This window comes from Hyla sarda, unplaced genomic scaffold (assembly GCF_029499605.1).
Source record: "Hyla sarda isolate aHylSar1 unplaced genomic scaffold, aHylSar1.hap1 scaffold_72, whole genome shotgun sequence".
In the NCBI taxonomy this organism is placed as follows: Eukaryota; Metazoa; Chordata; class Amphibia; order Anura; family Hylidae; genus Hyla; species Hyla sarda.
Window position 1 is genome coordinate 686,372 of NW_026610740.1, and position 27,061 is coordinate 713,432.

Consider the following 27,061-nt stretch of genomic DNA (forward strand, 5'->3'; position numbering starts at 1 on the left):
ATACAATATATCCTCCTATATACATTATATACATTGTATCCTCCTATATACATTATATCCATTGTATCCTCCTATATACATTATATACATTGTATCCTCCTATATACATTATATACAATATATCCTCCTATATACATTATATACAATATATCCTCCTATATACATTATATACATTATATCCTCCTATATACATTATATCCTCCTATATACATTATATACATTATATCCTCCTATATACATATCCTCCTATATACATTATATCCTCCTATATACATTATATACATTATATCCTCCTATATACATTATATCCTCCTATATACATTATATCCTCCTATATACATTATATACATTATATCCTCCTATATACATTATATCCTCCTATATACATTATATCCTCCTATATACATTATATACATTGTATCCTCCTATATACATTATATACATTGTATCCTCCTATATACATTATATACATTGTATCCTCCTATACACATTATATACAATATATCCTCCTATATACATTATATCCATTGTATCCTCCTATACACATTATATACATTATATACATTATATCCTCCTATATACTTTATATCCTCCTATATACATTATATACATTATATCCTCCTATATACATTATATACATTGTATCCTCCTATATACATTATATACATTGTATCCTCCTATATACATTATATACAATATATCCTCCTATATACATTATATACAATGTATCCTCCTATATACATTATATACATTATATCCTCCTATATACATTATATACATTGTATCCTCCTATATACATTATATACATTGTATCCTCCTATATACATTATATACATTGTATCCTCCTATATACATTATATACAATATATCCTCCTATATACATTATATCCATTGTATCCTCCTATATACATTATATCCATTGTATCCTCCTATATACATTATATCCATTGTATCCTCCTATATACATTATATCCATTGTATCCTCCTATATACATTATATCCATTGTATCCTCCTATATACATTATATCCATTGTATCCTCCTATATACATTATATCCATTGTATCCTCCTATATACATTATATCCATTGTATCCTCCTATATACATTATATCCATTGTATCCTCCTATATACATTATATACAATGTATCCTCCTATATACATTATATACAATGTATCCTCCTATATACATTATATCCTCCTATATACATTATATACAATATATCCTCCTATATGTATTATAAACAATATATCCTCCTATATACATTATATACATTATATCCTCCTATATACATTATATCCATTGTATCCTCCTATATACATTATATCCATTGTATCCTCCTATATACATTATATACAATGTATCCTCCTATATACATTATATACAATGTATCCTCCTATATACATTATATACATTGTATCCTCCTATATACATTATATACAATATATCCTCCTATATACATTATATACAATATATCCTCCTATATACATTATATACAATATATCCTCCTATATACATTATATACAATATATCCTCCTATATACATTATATACAATATATCCTCCTATATACATTATATACAATATATCCTCCTATATACATTATATACAATATATCCTCCTATATACATTATATACAATATATCCTCCTATATACATTATATACATTATATCCTCCTATATACATTATATACAATATATCCTCCTATATACATTATATACATTGTATCCTCCTATATACATTATATACAATATATCCTCCTATATACATTATATACATTATATCCTCCTATATACATTATATACAATATATCCTCCTATATACATTATATACAATGTATCCTCCTATATACATTATATACATTGTATCCTCCTATATACATTATATACAATGTATCCTCCTATATACATTATATACAATATATCCTCCTATATACATTATATACAATGTATCCTCCTATATACATTATATACAATGTATCCTCCTATATACATTATATACAATGTATCCTCCTATATACATTATATACAATGTATCCTCCTATATACATTATATACAATGTATCCTCCTATATACATTATATACATTGTATCCTCCTATACACATTATATCCATTGTATCCTCCTATATACATTATATACAATATATCCTCCTATATACATTATATACAATATATCCTCCTATATACATTATATACAATGTATCCTCCTATATACATTATATACATTGTATCCTCCTATATACATTATATACAATGTATCCTCCTATATACATTATATACAATATATCCTCCTATATACATTATATACAATGTATCCTCCTATTTACATTATATACAATGTATCCTCCTATACACATTATATACATTGTATCCTCCTATACACATTATATCCATTGTATCCTCCTATATACATTATATACATTATATCTCCTATATACATTATATACAATGTATCCTCCTATATACATTATATACATTGTATCCCCTATATACATTATATACAATATATCCTCCTATATACATTATATACAATATATCCTCCTATATACATTATATACATTATATCCTCCTATATACATTATATACATTGTATCCTCCTATATACATTATATACATTGTATCCTCCTATATACATTATATACAATGTATCCTCCTATATACATTATATACAATGTATCCTCCTATATACATTATATACAATGTATCCTCCTATATACATTATATACAATGTATCCTCCTATATACATTATATACAATGTATCCTCCTATATACATTATATACATTGTATCCTCCTATATACATTATATACATTGTATCCTCCTATATACATTATATACATTGTATCCTCCTATATACATTATATACATTGTATCCTCCTATATACATTATATACATTGTATCCTCCTATATACATTATATACATTGTATCCTCCTATATACATTATATACAATATATCCTCCTATATACATTATATACAATATATCCTCCTATATACATTATATACATTATATCCTCCTATATACATTATATCCTCCTATATACATTATATCCTCCTATACACATTATATACATTGTATCCTCCTATACACATTATATACATTGTATCCTCATATATACATTGTATCCTCCTATATACATTATATACATTGTATCCTCCTATATACATTATATACATTGTATCCTCCTATATACATTATATACATTATATCCTCCTATACACATTATATACATTGTATCCTCCTATACACATTATATACATTGTATCCTCCTATATACATTATATACAATATATCCTCCTATATACATTATATACAATGTATCCTCCTATATACATTATATACAATATATCCTCCTATATACATTATATACAATATATCCTCCTATATACATTATATCCATTGTATCCTCCTATACACATTATATACATTGTATCCTCCTATACACATTATATACATTGTATCCTCCTATATACATTATATACATTGTATCCTCCTATATACATTATATACATTGTATCCTCCTATATACATTATATACAATATATCCTCCTATATACATTATATACAATATATCCTCCTATATACATTATATACAATATATCCTCCTATATACATTATATACAATATATCCTCCTATATACATTATATACATTGTATCCTCCTATATACATTATATACATTGTATCCTCCTATATACATTATATACATTGTATCCTCCTATATACATTATATCCTCCTATATACATTATATCCTCCTATATACATTATATACATTGTATCCTCCTGTATACATTATATCCTCCTATATACATTATATCCTCCTATATACATTATATACATTGTATCCTCCTATATACATTATATACATTGTATCCTCCTATACACATTATATCCATTGTATCCTCCTATATACATTATATACATTGTATCCTCCTATACACATTATATACATTGTATCCTCCTATACACATTATATCCATTGTATCCTCCTATATACATTATATACATTGTATCCTCCTATACACATTATATACATTGTATCCTCCTATACACATTATATACATTGTATCCTCCTATACACATTATATACATTGTATCCTCCTATACACATTATATACATTGTATCCTCCTATACACATTATATACATTGTATCCTCCTATACACATTATATACATTGTATCCTCCTATACACATTATATACATTGTATCCTCCTATACACATTATATACATTGTATCCTCCTATATACATTATATCCATTGTATCCTCCTATATACATTATATACAATATATCCTCCTATATACATTATATACAATATATCCTCCTATACACATTATATACATTGTATCCTCCTATATACATTATATACAATGTATCCTCCTATATACATTATATACATTGTATCCTCCTATATACATTATATACATTGTATCCTCCTATATACATTATATACAATGTATCCTCCTATATACATTATATACATTGTATCCTCCTATACACATTATATACATTGTATCCTCCTATACACATTATATACATTGTATCCTCCTATACACATTATATACATTGTATCCTCCTATATACATTATATCCATTGTATCCTCCTATATACATTATATCCATTGTATCCTCCTATATACATTATATACAATGTATCCTCCTATATACATTATATACATTGTATCCTCCTATATACATTATATACAATGTATCCTCCTATATACATTATATACAATGTATCCTCCTATACACATTATATACATTGTATCCTCCTATATACATTATATACATTGTATCCTCCTATATACATTATATACATTGTATCCTCCTATATACATTATATACATTGTATCCTCCTATATACATTATATACAATATATCCTCCTATATACATTATATACATTGTATCCTCCTATATACATTATATACAATGTATCCTCCTATATACATTATATACAATGTATCCTCCTATATACATTATATACATTGTATCCTCCTATATACATTATATACAATGTATCCTCCTATATACATTATATACAATGTATCCTCCTATATACATTATATACAATGTATCCTCCTATATACATTATATACAATATATCCTCCTATATACATTATATCCATTGTATCCTCCTATATACATTATATCCATTGTATCCTCCTATATACATTATATCCATTGTATCCTCCTATATACATTATATCCATTGTATCCTCCTATATACATTATATCCATTGTATCCTCCTATATACATTATATACATTATATCCTCCTATATACATTATATACAATATATCCTCCTATATACATTATATCCATTGTATCCTCCTATATACATTATATACATTATATCTCCTATATACATTATATACAATATATCCCCTATATACATTATATACAATATATCCTCCTATATACATTATATACAATATATCCTCCTATATACATTATATCCATTGTATCCTCCTATATACATTATATACATTGTATCCTCCTATATACATTATATCCATTGTATCCTCCTATATACATTATATCCATTGTATCCTCCTATATACATTATATACATTGTATCCTCCTATATACATTATATACAATATATCCTCCTATATACATTATATCCATTGTATCCTCCTATATACATTATATCCATTGTATCCTCCTATATACATTATATACAATGTATCCTCCTATATACATTATATACAATGTATCCTCCTATATGTATTATAAACAATATATCCTCCTATATACATCATATACATTGTATCCTCCTATATACATTATATACAATATATCCTCCTATATGTATTATAAACAATATATCCTCCTATATACATTATATACATTATATCCTCCTATATACATTATATACATTGTATCCTCCTATATACATTATATACATTGTATCCTCCTATATACATTATATACATTGTATCCTCCTATATACATTATATACATTGTATCCTCCTATATACATTATATACAATGTATCCTCCTATATACATTATATACAATGTATCCTCCTATATACATTATATACATTGTATCCTCCTATATACATTATATACATTGTATCCTCCTATATACATTATATACATTGTATCCTCCTATATACATTATATACATTGTATCCTCCTATATACATTATATACATTGTATCCTCCTATATACATTATATACATTGTATCCTCCTATATACATTATATACATTGTATCCTCCTATATACATTATATACATTGTATCCTCCTATATACATTATATACATTGTATCCTCCTATATACATTATATACATTGTATCCTCCTATATACATTATATACATTGTATCCTCCTATATACATTATATACATTGTATCCTCCTATATACATTATATACATTGTATCCTCCTATATACATTATATACAATGTATCCTCCTATATACATTATATACAATGTATCCTCCTATATACATTATATACATTGTATCCTCCTATACACATTATATACAATGTATCCTCCTATATACATTATATACATTGTATCCTCCTATACACAGAGTATTCTGGCCGCTCTGGTTCAGGAGGTTTATAGTTATTCATAATGTTCCACAAAGGATTTTCATTTACTGTCTGATGAAATCTGTTTATTATTCACAATAATTTACTGTAAGGAGAAAAGAATGTAAGAGTAATGTCACATCCTGTATTATACCCCAGAGCTGCACTCACTATTCTGCTGGTGAGGTCACTGTGTACATACATTACATTACTTATCCTGTACTGATCCTGAGTTATATCCTGTATTATACTCCAGAGCTGTACTCACTATTCTGCTGGTGAGATCACTGTGTACATACATTACATTACTTATCCTGTACTGATCCTGAGTTATATCCTGTATTATACCCCAGAGCTGTACTCACTATTCTGCTGGTGAGGTCACTGTGTACATACATTACTTATCCTGTACTGATCCTGAGTTATATCCTGTATTATACTCCAGAGCTGTACTCACTATTCTGCTGGTGAGGTCACTGTGTACATACATTACATTACTTATCCTGTACTGACCCTGAGTTATATCCTGTATTATACTCCAGAGCTGTACTCACTATTCTGCTGGTGAGGTCACTGTGTACATACATTACATTACTTATCCCGTACTGATCCTGAGTTATATCCTGTATTATACCCCAGAGCTGTACTCACTATTCTGCTGGTGAGGTCACTGTGTACATACATTACATTACTTATCCTGTACTGATCCTGAGTTATATCCTGTATTATATTCCAGGGCTACACTCACTATTCTGCTGGTGAGGTCACTGTGTACATACATTACATTACTTATCCTGTACTGATCCTGAGTTATATCCTGTATTATACCCCAGAGCTGCACTCACTATTCTGCTGGTGAGGTCACTGTGTACATACATTACATTACTTATCCTGTACTGATCCTGAGTTATATCCTGTATTATACTCCAGAGCTGTACTCACTATTCTGCTGGTGAGGTCACTGTGTACATACATTACATTACTTATCCTGTACTGATCCTGAGTTATATCCTGTATTATACTCCAGAGCTGTACTCACTATTCTGCTGGTGAGGTCACTGTGTACATACATTACATTACTTATCCTGTACTGATCCTGAGTTATATCCTGTATTATACCCCAGAGCTGTACTCACTATTCTGCTGGTGAGGTCACTGTGTACATACATTACATTACTTATCCTGTACTGATCCTGAGTTATATCCTATATTATACTCCAGAGCTGTACTCACTATTCTGCTGGTGAGGTCACTGTGTACATACATTACATTACTTATCCTGTACTGATCCTGAGTTATATCCTGTATTATACCCCAGAGCTGTACTCACTATTCTGCTGGTGAGATCACTGTGTACATACATTACATTACTTATCCTGTACTGACCCTGAGTTATATCCTGTATTATACTCCAGAGCTGTACTCACTATTCTGCTGGTGAGGTCACTGTGTACATACATTACATTACTTATCCTGTACTGATCCTGAGTTATATCCTGTATTATACTCCAGAGCTGTACTCACTATTCTGCTGGTGAGGTCACTGTGTACATACATTACATTACTTATCCTGTACTGATCCTGAGTTATATCCTGTATTATACTCCAGAGCTGTACTCACTATTCTGCTGGTGAGGTCACTGTGTACATACATTACATTACTTATCCTGTACTGATCCTGAGTTATATCCTGTATTATACCCCAGAGCTGTACTCACTATTCTGCTGGTGAGATCACTGTGTACATACATTACTTATCCTGTACTGACCCTGAGTTATATCCTGTATTATACTCGAGCTGTACTCACTATTCTGCTGGTGAGGTCACTGTGTACATACATTACATTACTTATCCTGTACTGATCCTGAGTTATATCCTGTATTATACTCCAGAGCTGTATTCACTATTCTGCTGGTGAGGTCACTGTGTAGATACATTACATTACTTATCCTGTACTGATCCTGAGTTATATCCTGTATTATACCCCAGAGCTGTACTCACTATTCTGCTGGTGAGATCACTGTGTACATACATTATATTACTTATCCTGTACTGATCCTGAGTTATATCCTGTATTATACTCCAGAGCTGTACTCACTATTCTGCTGGTGAGGTCACTGTGTACATACATTACATATCCTGTACTGATCCTGAGTTATATCCTGTATTATACTCCAGAGCTGTACTCACTATTCTGCTGGTGAGGTCACTGTGTACATACATTACATTACTTATCCTGTACTGATCCTGAGTTATATCCTGTATTATACTCCAGAGCTGTACTCACTATTCTGCTGGTGAGGTCACTGTGTACATACATTACATTACTTATCCTGTACTGATCCTGAGTTATATCCTGTATTATATCCCAGAGCTGTACTCACTATTCTGCTGGTGAGGTCACTGTGTATATACATTACATTACTTATCCTGTACTGATCCTGAGTTATATCCTGTATTATACCCCAGAGCTGTACTCACTATTCTGCTGGTGAGGTCACTGTGTACATACATTACATTACTTATCCTGTACTGATCCTGAGTTATATCCTGTATTATACTCCAGAGCTGTACTCACTATTCTGCTGGTGAGGTCACTGTGTACATACATTACATTACTTATCCTGTACTGATCCTGAGTTATATCCTGTATTATACTCCAGAGCTGTACTCACTATTCTGCTGGTGAGGTCACTGTGTATAAACATTACATTACTTATCCTAAATTACATTGGAGAATAAGACATGAAGTACCAGCAGAATAGTGAGTGCAGCTCTGGAGGATCTCTCCTGATTCATCCTATCTTGCTTCCTCTTGTGTTTTGCAGGAGACATGAGCCTCTCGTTCTGCGGTAATAATACTAACACCTCCTATAATGTGAACAATGGCGTACTGAACAACATCTGCTTCCTGGACGCCCTGAACCTCGTCCCTCACGTATTTCTTCTCTTTATAACTTTCCCGATCCTGTTCATCGGTGAGTCCTGTATATATATGGGGGAGGGGTTTATGATATCGGTGAGTCCTGTATATATATGGGGGAGGGGTATATGATATCGGTGAGTCCTGTATATATGGGGGGAGGGGTATAGGATATCGGTGAGTCCTGTATATATAGGGGAGGGGTATATGATATCGGTGAGTCCTGTATATATGGGGGAGGGGTATATGATATCGGTGAGTCCTGTATATATATGGGGGAGGGGTATATGATATCGGTGAGTCCTGTATATATATGGAGGAGGGGTATATGATATCGGTGAGTCCTGTATATATATGGGGGAGGGGTATATGATATCGGTGAGTCCTGTATATATATGGGGGAGGGGAATATGATATCGGTGAGTCCTGTATATATATACGGGGGAGGGGTATATGATATCGGTGAGTCCTGTATATATGGGGAGGGGTATATGATATTGGTGAGTCTTGTATATATGGGGGAGGGGTATATGATATCGATGAGTCCTGTATATATGGGGGAGGGGTATATGATATCGGTGAGTCCTGTATATATATATGGGGGAGGGGTATATGATATCGGTGAGTCCTGTATATATGGGGGAGGGGTATATGATATCGGTGAGTCCTGTATATATGGGGGAGAGGTATATGATATCGGTGAGTCCTGTATATATATAGGGGAGGGGTATATGATATCGGTGAGTCCTGTATATATATGGGGGAGGGGTATATGATATCGGTGAGTCCTGTATATATGGGGGGAGGGGTATATGATATCGGTGAGTCCTGTATATATAGGGGAGGGGTATATGATATCGGTGAGTCCTGTATATATGGGGGAGGGGTATATGATATCGGTGAGTCCTGTATATATACGGGGGAGGGGTATATGATATCGGTGAGTCCTGTATATATATGGGGGAGGGGTATATGATATCGGTGAGTCCTGTATATATATACGGGGGAGGGGTATATGATATCGGTGAGTCCTGTATATATGGGGAGGGGTATATGATATCGGTGAGTCTTGTATATATGGGGGAGGGGTATATGATATCGATGAGTCCTGTATATATGGGGGAGGGGTATATGATATCGGTGAGTCCTGTATATATATATGGGGGAGGGGTATATGATATCGGTGAGTCCTGTATATATATAGGGGAGGGGTATATGATATCGGTGAGTCCTGTATATATATGGGGGAGGGGTATATGATATCGGTGAGTCCTGTATATATGGGGGAGGGGTATATGATATCGGTGAGTCCTGTATATATATGGGGGAGGGGTATATGATATCGATGAGTCCTGTATATATGGGGGAGGGGTATATGATATCGGTGAGTCCTGTATATATATGGGGGAGGGGTATATGATATCGGTGAGTCCTGTATATATGGGGGAGGGGTATATATCGGTGAGTCCTGTATATATGGGGAGGGGTAAATGATATCGGTGAGTCCTGTATATATATGGGGGAGGGGTATATGATATCGGTGAGTCCTGTATATATGGGGGAGGGGTATATGATATCGGTGAGTCCTGTATATATGGGGAGGGGTATATGATATCGGTGAGTCCTGTATATATGGGGGAGGGGTATATAATATCGGTGAGTCCTGTATATATGGGGAGGGGTATATGATATCGGTGAGTCCTGTATATATGGGGGAGGGGTATATGATATCGGTGAGTCCTGTATATATGGGGGAGGGGTATATAATATCGGTGAGTCCTGTATATATATGGAGGAGGGGTATATGATATCGGTGAGTCCTGTATATATATGGGGGAGGGGTATATGATATCGGTGAGTCCTGTATATATATGGGGGAGGGGTATATGATATCGGTGAGTCCTGTATATATACGGGGGAGGGGTATATGATATCGGTGAGTCCTGTATATATATGGGGGAGGGGTATATGATATCGGTGAGTCCTGTATATATGGGGGAGGGGTATATGATATCGGTGAGTCCTGTATATATATATATAGGGGAGGGGTATATGATATCGGTGAGTCCTGTATATATGGGGGAGGGGTATATGATATCGGTGAGTCCTGTATATATATGGAGGAGGGGTATATGATATCGGTGAGTCCTGTATATATGGGGAGGGGTATATGATATCGGTGAGTCCTGTATATATGGGGGAGGGGTATATGATATCGGTGAGTCCTGTATATATGGGGGGAGGGGTATATGATATCGGTGAGTCCTGTATATATGGGGGGAGGGGTATAGGATATCGGTGAGTCCTGTATATATGGGGGAGGGGTATATGATATCGGTGAGTCCTGTATATATGGGGGAGGGGTATATGATATCGGTGAGTCCTGTATATATATATGGGGAGGGGTATAGGATATCGGTGAGTCCTGTATATATGGGGGAGGGGTATATGATATCGGTGAGTCCTGTATATATGGGGGAGGGGTATATGATATCGTGAGTCCTGTATATATGGGGGGAGGGGTATATGATATCGGTGAGTCCTGTATATATATGGGGGAGGGGTATATGATATCGGTGAGTCCTGTATATATGGGGGAGGGGTATATGATATCGGTGAGTCCTGTATATATGGAGGAGGGGTATAGGATATCGGTGAGTCCTGTATATATGGAGGAGGGGTATATGATATCGGTGAGTCCTGTATATATATATAGGGGAGGGGTATATGATATCGGTGAGTCCTGTATATATGGGGGAGGGGTATATGATATCGGTGAGTCCTGTATATATATGGAGGAGGGGTATATGATATCGGTGAGTCCTGTATATATATGGAGGAGGGGTATATGATATCGGTGAGTCCTGTATATATGGGGGAGGGGTATATAATATCGGTGAGTCCTGTATATATATGGGGGAGGGGTATATGATATCGGTGAGTCCTGTATATATATGGGGGAGGGGTATATGATATCGGTGAGTCCTGTATATATATGGGGGAGGGGTATATGATATCGGTGAGTCCTGTATATATACGGGGGAGGGGTATATGATATCGGTGAGTCCTGTATATATATGGGGGAGGGGTATATGATATCGGTGAGTCCTGTATATATGGGGGAGGGGTATATGATATCAGTGAGTCCTGTATATATATATATAGGGGAGGGGTATATGATATCGGTGAGTCCTGTATATATGGGGGAGGGGTATATGATATCGGTGAGTCCTGTATATATATGGAGGAGGGGTATATGATATCGGTGAGTCCTGTATATATGGGGAGGGGTATATGATATCGGTGAGTCCTGTATATATGGGGGAGGGGTATATGATATCGGTGAGTCCTGTATATATGGGGGGAGGGGTATATGATATCGGTGAGTCCTGTATATATGGGGGGAGGGGTATAGGATATCGGTGAGTCCTGTATATATGGGGGAGGGGTATATGATATCGGTGAGTCCTGTATATATGGGGGAGGGGTATATGATATCGGTGAGTCCTGTATATATATATGGGGAGGGGTATAGGATATCGGTGAGTCCTGTATATATGGGGGAGGGGTATATGATATCGGTGAGTCCTGTATATATGGGGGAGGGGTATATGATATCGTGAGTCCTGTATATATGGGGGGAGGGGTATATGATATCGGTGAGTCCTGTATATATATGGGGGAGGGGTATATGATATCGGTGAGTCCTGTATATATGGGGGAGGGGTATATGATATCGGTGAGTCCTGTATATATGGAGGAGGGGTATAGGATATCGGTGAGTCCTGTATATATGGAGGAGGGGTATATGATATCGGTGAGTCCTGTATATATATATAGGGGAGGGGTATATGATATCGGTGAGTCCTGTATATATGGGGGAGGGGTATATGATATCGGTGAGTCCTGTATATATATATAGGGGGAGGGGTATATATCGGTGAGTCCTGTATATATATATATATGGGGGAGGGGTATATGATATCGGTGAGTCCTGTATATATATGGAGGAGGGGTATATGATATCGGTGAGTCCTGTATATATATGGAGGAGGGGTATATGATATCGGTGAGTCCTGTATATATATGGGGAGGGGTATATGATATCGGTGAGTCCTGTATATATATGGGGGAGGGGTATATGATATCGGTGAGTACTGTATATATGGGGGAGGAGTATATGATATCGGTGAGTCCTGTATATATGGGGAGGGGTATATGATATCGGTGAGTCCTGTATATATGGGGGAGGGGTATATGATATCGGTGAGTCCTGTATATATATGGGGGAGGGGTATATGATATCGGTGAGTCCTGTATATATATGGGGGAGGGGTAAATGATATCGGTGAGTCCTGTATATATATAGGGGAGGGGTATATGATATCGGTGAGTCCTGTATATATGGGGGAGGGGTATATGATATCGGTGAGTCCTGTATATATGGGGGAGGGGTATATGATATCGGTGAGTACTGTATATATGGGGGAGGGGTATATGATATCGGTGAGTCCTGTATATATGGGGGAGGGGTATATGATATCGGTGAGTCCTGTATATATATAGGGGAGGGGTATATGATATCGGTGAGTCCTGTATATATGGGGGAGGGGTATATGATATCGGTGAGTCCTGTATATATATGGGGAGGGGTTTATGATATCGGTGAGTCCTGTATATATATGGGGGAGGGGTATATGATATCGGTGAGTCCTGTATATATATGGGGAGGGGTATATGATATCGGTGAGTCCTGTATATATGGGGAGGGGTATATGATATCGGTGAGTCCTGTATATATGGGGGGAGGGGTATATGATATCGGTGAGTCCTGTATATATGGGGGAGGGGTATATGATATCGGTGAGTCCTGTATATATGGGGAGGGGTATATGATATCGGTGAGTCCTGTATATATATGGGGGAGGGGTATATGATATCGGTGAGTCCTGTATATTTGGGGGAGGGGTATATGATATCGGTGAGTCCTGTATATATATGGGGGGAGGGGTATATGATATCGGTGAGTCCTGTATATATGGGGAGGGGTATATGATATCGGTGAGTCCTGTATATATAGGGGAGGGGTATATGATATCGGTGAGTCCTGTATATATGGGGGAGGGGTATAGGATATCGGTGAGTCCTGTATATATGGAGGAGGGGTATATGATATCGGTGAGTCCTGTATATATATATAGGGGAGGGGTATATGATATCGGTGAGTCCTGTATATATGGGGGAGGGGTATAGGATATCGGTGAGTCCTGTATATATGGGGAGGGGTATATGATATCGGTGAGTCCTGTATATATGGGGAGGGGTATATGATATCGGTGAGTCCTGTAAATATATATATATAGGGGAGGGGTATATGATATCGGTGAGTCCTGTATATATGGGGGAGGGGTATATGATATCGGTGAGTCCTGTATATATATGGGGGAGGGGTATATGATATCGGTGAGTCCTGTATATATATGGGGGAGGGGTATATGATATCGGTGAGTCCTGTATATATATGGGGGAGGGGTATATGATATCGGTGAGTCCTGTATATATATATAGGGGAGGGGTATAGGATATCGGTGAGTCCTGTATATATATAGGGGAGGGGTATATGATATCGGTGAGTCCTGTATATATATGGGGGAGGGGTATATGATATCGGTGAGTCCTGTATATATATATATAGGGGAGGGGTATATGATATCGGTGAGTCCTGTATATATGTGGGAGGGGTATATGTTATCGGTGAGTCCTGTATATATGGGGGAGGGGTATATGATATCGGTGAGTCCTGTATATATGGGGGAGGGGTATATGATATCGGTGAGTCCTGTATATATGGGGGGAGGGGTATATGATATCGGTGAGTCCTGTATATATGGAGGAGGGGTATATGATATCGGTGAGTCCTGTATATATAGGGGAGGGGTATAGGATATCGGTGAGTCCTGTATATATGGAGGAGGGGTATATGATATCGGTGAGTCCTGTATATATGGGGAGGGGTATATGATATCGGTGAGTACTGTATATATAGGGGAGGGGTATAGGATATCGGTGAGTCCTGTATATATGGAGGAGGGGTATATGATATCGGTGAGTCCTGTATATATATGGGGGAGGGGTATATGATATCGGTGAGTCCTGTATATATGGGGGAGGGGTATATGATATCGGTGAGTCCTGTATATATATGGGGAGGGGTATATGATATCGGTGAGTCCTGTATATATGGAGGAGGGGTATAGGATATCGGTGAGTCCAGTATATATATATATATGGAGGAGGGGTATATAATATCGGTGAGTCCTGTATATATGGAGGAGGGGTATATGATATCGGTGAGTCCTGTATATATATGGGGAGGGGTATATGATATCGGTGAGTCCTGTATATATATAGGGGAGGGGTATATGATATCGGTGAGTCCTGTATATATATGGGGAGGGGTATATGATATCGGTGAGTCCTGTATATATATAGGGGAGGGGTATATGATATCGGTGAGTCCTGTATATATATGGGGGAGGGGTATATGATATCGGTGAGTCCTGTATATATATAGGGGAGGGGTATATGATATCGGTGAGTCCTGTATATATGGGGGAGGGGTATATGATATCGGTGAGTCCTGTATATATGGGGGAGAGGTATATGATATCGGTGAGTCCTGTATATATGGGGAGGGGTATATGATATCGGTGAGTCCTGTATATATATATATATATATATATATATAGGGGAGGGGTATATGATATCGGTGAGTCCTGTATATATATATATAGGGGAGGGGTATAGGATATCGGTGAGTCCTGTATATATATGGGGGAGGGGTATATGATATCGGTGAGTCCTGTATATATGGGGGAGGGGTATATGATATCGGTGAGTCCTGTATATATGGGGGAGGGGTATATGATATCGGTGAGTCCTGTATATATATGGGGGAGGGGTATATGATATCGGTGAGTCCTGTATATATGGGGGGAGGGGTATATGATATCGGTGAGTCCTGTATATATGGAGGAGGGGTATATGATATCGGTGAGTCCTGTATATATGGGGAGGGGTATATGATATCGGTGAGTCCTGTATATATGGAGGAGGGGTATATGATATCGGTGAGTCCTGTATATATATATATATATATATATGGGGGAGGGGTATATAATATCGGTGAGTCCTGTATATATATGGAGGAGGGGTATATGATATCGGTGAGTCCTGTATATATAGGGGAGGGGTATATGATATCGGTGAGTCCTGTATATATGGGGGAGGGGTATAGGATATCGGTGAGTCCTGTATATATGGGGGAGGGGTATATGATATCGGTGAGTCCTGTATATATATGGGGGAGGGGTATATGATATCGGTGAGTCCTGTATATATACGGGGGAGGGGTATATGATATCGTGAGTCCTGTATATATGGGGGGAGGGGTATATGATATCGGTGAGTCCTGTATATATGGGGGGAGGGGTATAGGATATCGGTGAGTCCTGTATATATGGGGGAGGGGTATATGATATCGGTGAGTCCTGTATATATGGGGGAGGAGTATATGATATCGGTGAGTCCTGTATATATATGGGGGAGGGGTATATGATATCGGTGAGTCCTGTATATATATGGGGGAGGGGTATATGATATCGGTGAGTCCTGTATATATGGGGGAGGGGTATATGATATCGGTGAGTCCTGTATATATATGGGGGAGGGGTATATGATATCGGTGAGTCCTGTATATATATGGGGGAGAGGTATATGATATCGGTGAGTCCTGTATATATGGGGAGGGGTATATGATATCGGTGAGTCCTGTATATATATGGGGGAGGGGTATATGATATCGGTGAGTCCTGTATATATATGGGGGAGGGGTATATGATATCGGTGAGTCCTGTATATATATGGGGGAGGGGTATATGATATCGGTGAGTCCTGTATATATGGGGGAGGGGTAAATGATATCGGTGAGTCCTGTATATATATGGGGGAGGGGTATATGATATCGGTGAGTCCTGTATATATATGGGGGAGGGGTATATGATATCGGTGAGTCCTGTATATATGGGGGGAGGGGTATATGATATCGGTGAGTCCTGTATATATGGGGGGAGGGGTATATGATATCGGTGAGTCCTGTATATATGGGGGAGGGGTATATGATATCGGTGAGTCCTGTATATATGGGGAGGGGTATATGATATCGGTGAGTCCTGTATATATATGGGGAGGGGTATATGATATCGGTGAGTCCTGTATATATATGGGGAGGGGTATATGATATCGGTGAGTCCTGTATATATATAGGGGAGGGGTATATGATATCGGTGAGTCCTGTATATATGGGGAGGGGTATATGATATCGGTGAGTCCTGTATATATGGGGGGAGGGGTATATGATATCGGTGAGTCCTGTATATATACGGGGGAGGGGTATATGATATCGGTGAGTCCTGTATATATGGGGGAGGGGTATATGATATCGGTGAGTCCTGTATATATGGGGGAGGGGTATATGATATCGGTGAGTCCTGTATATATAGGGGAGGGGTATATGATATCGGTGAGTCCTGTATATATGGGGAGGGGTATATGATATCGGTGAGTCCTGTATATATATGGGGGAGGGGTATATGATATTGGTGAGTCCTGTATATATGGGGGAGGGGTATATGATATCGGTGAGTCCTGTATATATGGGGGAGGGGTATATGATATCGGTGAGTCCTGTATATATGGGGGAGGGGTATATGATATCGGTGAGTCCTGTATATATGGGGGAGGGGTAAATGATATCGGTGAGTCCTGTATATATATGGGGGAGGGGTATATGATATCGGTGAGTCCTGTATATATATGGGGAGGGGTATATGATATCGGTGAGTCCTGTATATATGGGGGAGGGGTATATGATATCGGTGAGTCCTGTATATATGGGGGAGGGGTATATGATATCGGTGAGTCCTGTATATATATGGAGGAGGGGTATATGATATCGGTGAGTCCTGTATATATATGGAGGAGGGGTATATGATATCGGTGAGTCCTGTATATATATGGGGGAGGGGTATATGATATCGGTGAGTCCTGTATATATATGGGGGAGGGGTATATGATATCGGTGAGTCCTGTATATATATGGGGGAGGGGTATATGATATCGGTGAGTCCTGTATATATATGGGGGAGGGGTATATGATATCGGTGAGTCCTGTATATATGGGGGAGGGTTATATGATATCGGTGAGTCCTGTATATATGGGGGAGGGGTATATGATATCGGTGAGTCCTGTATATATATGGGGGAGGGGTATATGATATCGGTGAGTCCTGTATATATATGGGGGAGGGGTATATGATATCGGTGAGTCCTGTATATATACGGGGGAGGGGTATATGATATCGGTGAGTCCTGTATATATGGGGGAGGGGTATATGATATCGGTGAGTCCTGTATATATATATGGGGGGGAGGGGTATATGATATCGGTGAGTCCTGTATATATGGGGGGAGGGGTATATGATATCGGTGAGTCCTGTATATATGGGGGGAGGGGTATAGGATATCGGTGAGTCCTGTATATATGGGGGAGGGGTATATGATATCGGTGAGTCCTGTATATATATATATATATATATATATATAGGGGAGGGGTATATGATATCGGTGAGTCCTGTATATATGGGGGAGAGGTATATGATATCGGTGAGTCCTGTATATATATGGGGGGAGAGGTATATGATATCGGTGAGTCCTGTATATATATATAGGGGAGGGGTATATGATATCGGTGAGTCCTGTATATATGGGGGGAGGGGTATATGATATCGGTGAGTCCTGTATATATATAGGGGAGGGGTATATGATATCGGTGAGTCCTGTATATATGGGGGAGGGGTATATGATATCGGTGAGTCCTGTATATATGGGGGAGAGGTATATGATATCGGTGAGTCCTGTATATATATGGGGGAGGGGTATATGATATCGGTGAGTCCTGTATATATACGGGGGAGGGGTATATGATATCGGTGAGTCCTGTATATATATGGGGGAGGGGTATATGATATCGGTGAGTCCTGTATATATGGGGGATTGGTATATGATATCGGTGAGTCCTGTATATATGGGGGAGGGGTATATGATATCGGTGAGTCCTGTATATATGGGGGAGGGGTATATGATATCGGTGAGTCCTGTATATATGGGGGAGGGGTATATGATATTGGGGAGGAGCTCACAATCTTATTTCCTTCTAGTCACCTGGTACAGTGTATCGGGAGGTGACCAGGGGTCATGTGACGGGATATTTTGATAGGTTTATGAATTTTGGATATTTTGTTGTATTTTTAGGATGGGGCAGTCAGAGCTCCAAGGTTCAGATTCACCACAACACTTGGCTGCACTTCCCGGGACACAACCTGCGCTGGATCCTGACCTTCATACTGCTGTTTGTCCACGTGTGCGAGATCGCAGAGGGCATCGTGTCCGACACGTGAGTCCACAACAACCCCCAACACATCCACGGCTGCACTCACTATTCTGCTGTTACATCATGTCGTATCCTCCAGAGCTGCACTCACTATTCTGCTGTTACATCATGTCTTATCCTCCAGAGCTGCACTCACTATTCTGCTGTTATATCATGTCGTATCCCCCAGAGCTGCACTCACTATTCTGCTGTTACATCATGTCGTATCCCCCAGAGCTGCACTCACTATTCTGCTGTTACATCATGTCGTATCCCCCAGAGCTGCACTCACTATTCTGCTGTTACATCATGTCATATCCCCCAGAGCTGCACTCACTATTCTGCTGTTATATCATGTCTTATCCTCCAGAGCTGCACTCACTATTCTGCTGTTACATCAGGTCTTATCCTCCAGAGCTGCACTCACTATTCTGCTGTTACATCATGTCTTATCCCCCAGAGCTGCACTCACTATTCTGCTGTTACATCATGTCTTATCCCCCAGAGCTGCACTCACTATTCTGCTGTTACATCACGTCTTATCTTCCAGAGCTGCACTCACTATTCTGCTGTTACATCAGGTCTTATCCTCCAGAGCTGCACTCACTATTCTGCTGTTACATCATGTCTTATCCTCCAGAGCTGCACTCACTATTCTGCTGTTACATCCTGTCTTATCCTCCAGAGCTGCACTCACTATTCTGCTGTTACATCATGTCTTATCCCCCAGAGCTGCACTCACTATTCTGCTGTTACATCACGTCTTATCTTCCAGAGCTGCACTCACTATTCTGCTGTTACATCAGGTCTTATCCTCCAGAGCTGCACTCACTATTCTGCTGTTACATCATGTCTTATCCTCCAGAGCTGCACTCACTATTCTGCTGTTACATCATGTCTTATCCCCCAGAGCTGCACTCACTATTCTGCTGTTACATCATGTCTTATCCCCCAGAGCTGCACTCACTATTCTGCTGTTAACCATGTGTTATGCTCAGTTCCTTTCCCATGTGTTTTGCAGGAAGATGTCGTCCCGTCACCTCCACCTTTATATGCCGGCCATTGTGGGATTTATTGCAGGAACAACGTCCATAATCTATTACCACAACATCGAGACGTCAAATTTCCCCAAATTGTTATTAGGTGAGAGGGAGAAGAGAAAAAGTGCAATATATAGAGAGTGCAGGTCAGTGCAAGGAGAGTACAGTGCAGGTCAGTGTAAGGAGAGTGCAGTGCAGGTCAGTGCAAGGAGAGTGCAGTGCAGGTCAGTGTAAGGAAAGTGCAGTCCAGGTCAGTGTAAGGAGAGTGCAGTGCAGGTCAGTGTAAGGAGAGTGCAGTGCAGGTCAGTGCAAGGAGAGTGCAGTGCAGGTCAGTGTAAGGAGAGTGCAGTGCAGGTCAGTGCAAGGAGAGTACAGTGCAGGTCAGTGCAAGGAGAGTACAGTGCAGGTCAGTGCAAGGAGAGTACAGTGCAGGTCAGTGTAAGGAGAGTGCAGTGCAGGTCAGTGCAAGGAGAGTACAGTGCAGGTCAGTGTAAGGAGAGTGCAGTGCAGGTCAGTGCAAGGAGAGTACAGTGCAGGTCAGTGCAAGGAGAGTACAGTGCAGGTCAGTGTAAGGAGAGTGCAGTGCAGGTCAGTGTAAGGAGAGTGCAGTGCAGGTCAGTGTAAGGAGAGTACAGTGCAGGTCAGTGTAAGGAGAGTGCAGTGCAGGTCAGTGCAAGGAGAGTGCAGTCCAGGTCAGTGTAAGGAGAGTGCAGTCCAGGTCAGTGTAAGGAGAGTGCAGTCCAGGTCAGTGTAAGGAGAGTGCAGTCCAGGTCAGTGTAAGGAGAGTGCAGTCAAGGTTAGTGTAAGGAGAGTGCAGTCCAGGTCAGTGTAAGGAAAGTGCAATGTAGGTCAGTGTAAGGAGAGTGCAGTCCAGGTCAGTGTAAGGAGAGTGCAGTGCAGGTCAGTGTAAGGAGAGTGTAGTCCAGGTTAGTGTAAGGAGAGTGCAGTGCAGCTCAGTGTAAGGAGAGTGTAGTCCAGGTCAGTGTAAGGAGAGTGCAATGTAGGTCAGTGTAAGGAGAGTACAATGTAGGTCAGTGTAAGAAGAGCACAGTGCAGGTCAGTGTAAGGAGTGTACAGTGCAGGTCAGTGTAAGGAAAGCACAGTGCAGGTCATTGTAAAGAGAGCGTAGTGCAGGTCAGTGTAAGGAGAGTGTAGTGCAGGTCATTGTAAGGAGAGCGTAGTGCAGGTCATTGTAAGGAGAGCACAGTGCAGGTCAGTGTAAGGAGAGCGTAGTGCAGGTCATTGTAAGGAGAGTGTAGTGCAGGTCATTGTAAGGAGAGCACAGTGCAGGTCTGTGTAAGGAGTGTACAGTGCAGGTCAGTGTAAGGAGAGTGTAGTGCAGGTCAGTGTAAGGAGAGCGTAGTGCAGGTCATTGTAAGGAGAGCGTAGTGCAGGTCATTGTAAGGAGAGCGTAGTGCAGGTCTGTGTAAGGAGTGTACAGTGCAGGTCAGTGTAAGGAGAGTGTAGTGCAGGTCAGTGTAAGGAGAGCGTAGTGCAGGTCATTGTAAGGAGAGTGCAGTGTAGGTCAGTGTAAGGAGTGTACAGTGCAGGTCAGTGTAAGGAGAGTGCAGTGCAGGTCAGTGTAAGGAGTGTACAGTGCAGGTCAGTGTAAGGAGTGTACAGTGCAGGTCAGTGTAAGGAGTGTACAGTGCAGGTCAGTGTAAGGAGTGTACAGTGCAGGTCAGTGTAAGGAGTGTACAGTGCAGGTCAGTGTAAGGAGTGTACAGTGCAGGTCAGTGTAAGGAGTGTACAGTGCAGGTCAGTGTAAGGAGTGTACAGTGCAGGTCAGTGTAAGGAGTGTACAGTGCAGGTCAGTGTAAGGAGTGTACAGTGCAGGTCAGTGTAAGGAGTGTACAGTGCAGGTCAGTGTAAGGAGTGTACAGTGCAGGTCAGTGTAAGGAGTGTACAGTGCAGGTCAGTGTAAGGAGTGTACAGTGCAGGTCAGTGTAAGGAGTGTACAGTGCAGGTCAGTGTAAGGAGTGTACAGTGCAGGTCAGTGTAAGGAGTGTACAGTGCAGGTCAGTGTAAGGAGTGTACAGTGCAGGTCAGTGTAAGGAGTGTACAGTGTAAGGAGTGTACAGTGCAGGTCAGTGTAAGGAGTGTATAGTGCAGGTCAGTGTAAGGAGTGTACAGTGCAGGTCAGTGTAAGGAGAGTGCAGTGCAGGTCATTGTAAGGAGAGTACAATGCAGGTCAGTGTAAGGAGAGTACAATGCAGGTCAGTGTAAGGAGAGTGTAGTGCAGGTCAGTGTAAGGAGAGTGTAGTGCAGGTCACTGTAAGGAGAGTGTAGTGCAGGTCACTGTAAGGAGTGTACAGTGCAGGTCAGTGTAAGGAGTGTACAGTGCAGGTCAGTGTAAGGAGAGTACAATGCAGGTCAGTGTAAGGAGAGTACAATGCAGGTCAGTGTAAGGAGAGTGTAGTGCAGGTCAGTGTAAGGAGAGTGTAGTGCAGGTCAGTGTAAGGAGAGTGTAGTGCAGGTCAGTGTAAGGAGTGTACAGTGCAGGTCAGTGTAAGGAGTGTACAGTGCAGGTCAGTGTAAGGAGTGTACAGTGCAGGTCAGTGTAAGGAGAGTGTAGTGCAGGTCATTGTAAGGAGAGTACAATGCAGGTCAGTGTAAGGAGAGTGTAGTGCAGGTCATTGTAAGGAGAGTACAATGCAGGTCAGTGTAAGGAGAGTACAATGCAGGTCAGTGTAAGGAGAGTACAATGCAGGTCAGTGTAAGGAGAGTTCAATGCAGGTCAGTGTAAGGAGAGTACAATGCAGGTCAGTGTAAGGAGAGTACAATGCAGGTCAGTGTAAGGAGAGTGTAGTGCAGGTCAGTGTAAGGAGAGTGTAGTGCAGGTCAGTGTAAGGAGTGTACAGTGCAGGTCAGTGTAAGGAGTGTACAGTGCAGGTCAGTGTAAGGAGTGTACAGTGCAGGTCAGTGTAAGGAGTGTACAGTGCAGGTCAGTGTAAGGAGAGTGCAATGTAGGTCAGTGTAAGGAGAGTGCAGTGCAGGTCAGTGTAAGGAGTGTACAGTGCAGGTCAGTGTAAGGAGTGTACAGTGCAGGTCAGTGTAAGGAGTGTACAGTGCAGGTCAGTGTAAGGAGTGTACAGTGCAGGTCAGTGTAAGGAGTGTACAGTGCAGGTCAGTGTAAGGAGAGTGCAGTGCAGGTCAGTGTAAGGAGTGTACAGTGCAGGTCAGTGTAAGGAGAGTGCAGTGCAGGTCAGTGCAAGGAGAGTGCAGTGCAGGTCAGTGTAAGGAGAGTGCAGTGCAGGTCAGTGTAAGGAGAGTGTAGTGCAGGTCAGTGTAAGGAGAGTGCAGTGCAGGTCAGTGTAAGGAGTGTACAGTGCAGGTCAGTGTAAGGAGAGTGCAATGTAGGTCAGTGTAAGGAGAGTGCAGTGCAGGTCAGTGTAAGGAGAGTGTAGTGCAGGTCAGTGTAAGGAGAGTGTAGTGCAGGTCAGTGTAAGGAGAGTGTAGTGCAGGTCAGTGTAAGGAGAGTGTAGTCCAGGTCAGTGTAAGGAGTGTACAGTGCAGGTCAGTGTAAGGAGAGTGCAATGTAGGTCAGTGTAAGGAGTGTACAGTGCAGGTCAGTGTAAGGAGTGTACAGTGCAGGTCAGTGTAAGGAGTGTACAGTGCAGGTCAGTGTAAGGAGAGCGCAGTGCAGGTCAGTGTAAGGAGAGCGCAGTGCAGGTCAGTGTAAGGAGAGTGCAGCACATAGTATGTGGGGGCAGCATGTTCCCTTGGGTTAGAGATCTTCCAGTTTCTCCTTATATTACAGATCAGTAGTGATCAACCCCTCGGAGGACCCCCCTCATTACACTGTGTAGACTTCACTGTACAGTTCTGTGTTAACCCTTGTGTTTCACTTCCCAGCGCTCTTCCTCTACTGGGTCTTAGCCTTTATAGCCAAAACCATCAAGCTGGTGAAGTACTGTGAGAACGGCATTGGGGTGCACCAGCTGCGGTTCTGCATCACGGTGGCCATGGTGGTCCTGTACGGCATGCTGATGGCGGTGGAGATCCTTGTCATCTGGGTGCGGGTACGTCAGCGCTCTGCCCACTCTCCCCTCCTCAGCCGCTCTTCTGACGCTCCATCTTCTCCTTCCAGAAATACGTCTTCTTCAACAACCCCCAAAAAGTGAAGCCCCCCGAGGACCTCCAGGACCTGGGCGTGCGCTTCCTGCAGCCCTTCGTGAATTTACTCTCCAAAGCCACTTACTGGTGGATGAACCCGCTGATCGTCACCGCGCACAAGAAGCCCATCGACCTGAAGACCATGGGGAAGTTACCCATCGCCATGCGGTCGCTCACCAACTACGTCAGCCTGAAGGAAGCCTATGACGAGCAGAAGGTGAGACCATCCTGGGGGCGCACTGCTGCCCCCTCCCTGAAGCTGGGATAAACTATACATGGGGCCCCCTACAGGTGACATGGTGGACACAGGGGCCCCTATATACACCACAGTGAGAGAGCAGACAATGGCAGATCCTCCCATTCTGGGACACCAGTGGTGCCGCCCCCATTTTACCCGCACTCCTAAATGTTGGGCCCCAGCTCTGTGGGCCCGGGTGCAAATCCTATAGTTAGAGGACCAGCATCCATTCATCTTTTTAAGAAGTTTTATCATACAATACACCTCAGTTCAATTCTTGACAATTTTCAAGGTCTCTGCTTGCTGTCAGTGACTGGGGACCTCCGCGATCAGACATCTTATCCCCTATCCTTTTGGATAGGGGATAGGATGTTTTTTTGGCAGAGAACCCCTTTAAATTATAATACATTTATCTCACAGCTGGATGTTTGTTACAATTGTATCCAGTCTAGACTGTCTTTTGTCTGGAGATTAGAGTGATACATTGTAACAGACTATCTGCCTCCACAGGATTGTCTGGACTGGATTTAATTGTATCGAACCCGAGATCTGGAATATAGTGAAGATTTGAAGCCTTTATTATATATATCCCTGGGGCCCCCGGATATGGCCCTTGGGTTGTCCCTCCTGGCAGGCAGAGGAGCCCCTGGTTGTGCAGTTATTGCGGTGTGCGTAGGGTTAACAACGTTATCTCCTCTCACGTTCTGGTATCTGGCGCTCGCTTCATTTTTCCATTATGAGGTGAGACTCTGTTCTGAGCCGCCATTTAAACAAGTGTCTGGGCCTCCGCCAGTCCGATTGGTGCCGAGTCTGCGCTGCCACTCTAGGACGTCATCATCACTCAGGAGGCCCACACCAGAACACGTGTTAAAGGAGCACTCCACCCGTAAACATGTCACTGAGCAGAGTCTTTAAGGAGCACTCCACCCGTAAACATGTCACTGAGCAGAGTCTTTAAGGAGCACTCCACCCGTAAACATGTCACTGAGCAGAGTCTTTAAGGAGCACTCCACCCGTAAACATGTCACTGAGCAGAGTCTTTAAGGAGCACTCCACCCGTAAACATGTCACTGAGCAGAGTCTTTAAGGAGCACTCCACCCGTAAACATGTCACTGAGCAGAGTCTTTAAGGAGCACTCCACCCGTAAACATGTCACTGAGCAGAGTCTTTAAGGAGCACTCCACCCGTAAACATGTCACTGAGCAGAGTCTTTAAGGAGCACTCCACCCATAAACATGTCACTGAGCAGAGTCTTTAAGGAGCACTCCACCCATAAACATGTCACTGAGCAGAGTCTTTAAGGAGCACTCCACCCATAAACATGTCACTGAGCAGAGTCTTTAAGGAGCACTCCACCCGTAAACATGTCACTGAGCAGAGTCTTTAAGGAGCACTCCACCCGTAAACATGTCACTGAGCAGAGTCTTTAAGAAGCACTCCACCCATAAACATGTCACTGAGCAGAGTCTTTAAGGAGCACTCCACCCGTAAACATGTCACTGAGCAGAGTCTTTAAGGAGCACTCCACCCATAAACATGTCACTGAGCAGAGTCTTTAAGGAGCACTCCACCCATAAACATGTCACTGAGCAGAGTCTTTAAGGAGCACTCCACCCATAAACATTTCACTGAGCAGATAATTTAGGGGTCTGATATGGGGTCCACAAAATGGGGCTCTGGTCTGGGGCCTTAAAATATTGGGGTC

The 27,061-nt window shown here is 40.5% G+C and overlaps 1 protein-coding gene across 1 annotated transcript in view; it reads left to right on the forward strand.

Annotated features, from left to right (window-relative positions):
- Positions 1 to 27,061, forward strand: part of ABCC9 (ATP binding cassette subfamily C member 9) — a gene marked incomplete at its 3' end in the record, with an annotated part of 118,863 nt that overhangs the window by 54,272 nt on the left and 37,530 nt on the right. Inside the window, exons 4-8 of the mRNA XM_056554437.1 lie at positions 9,378 to 9,527; positions 19,844 to 19,985; positions 20,983 to 21,104; positions 24,857 to 25,023; positions 25,092 to 25,334. Of these exons, the coding sequence (XP_056410412.1) occupies positions 9,378 to 9,527; positions 19,844 to 19,985; positions 20,983 to 21,104; positions 24,857 to 25,023; positions 25,092 to 25,334 (824 nt within the window). The remainder of the gene's footprint in view (positions 1 to 9,377; positions 9,528 to 19,843; positions 19,986 to 20,982; positions 21,105 to 24,856; positions 25,024 to 25,091; positions 25,335 to 27,061) is intronic.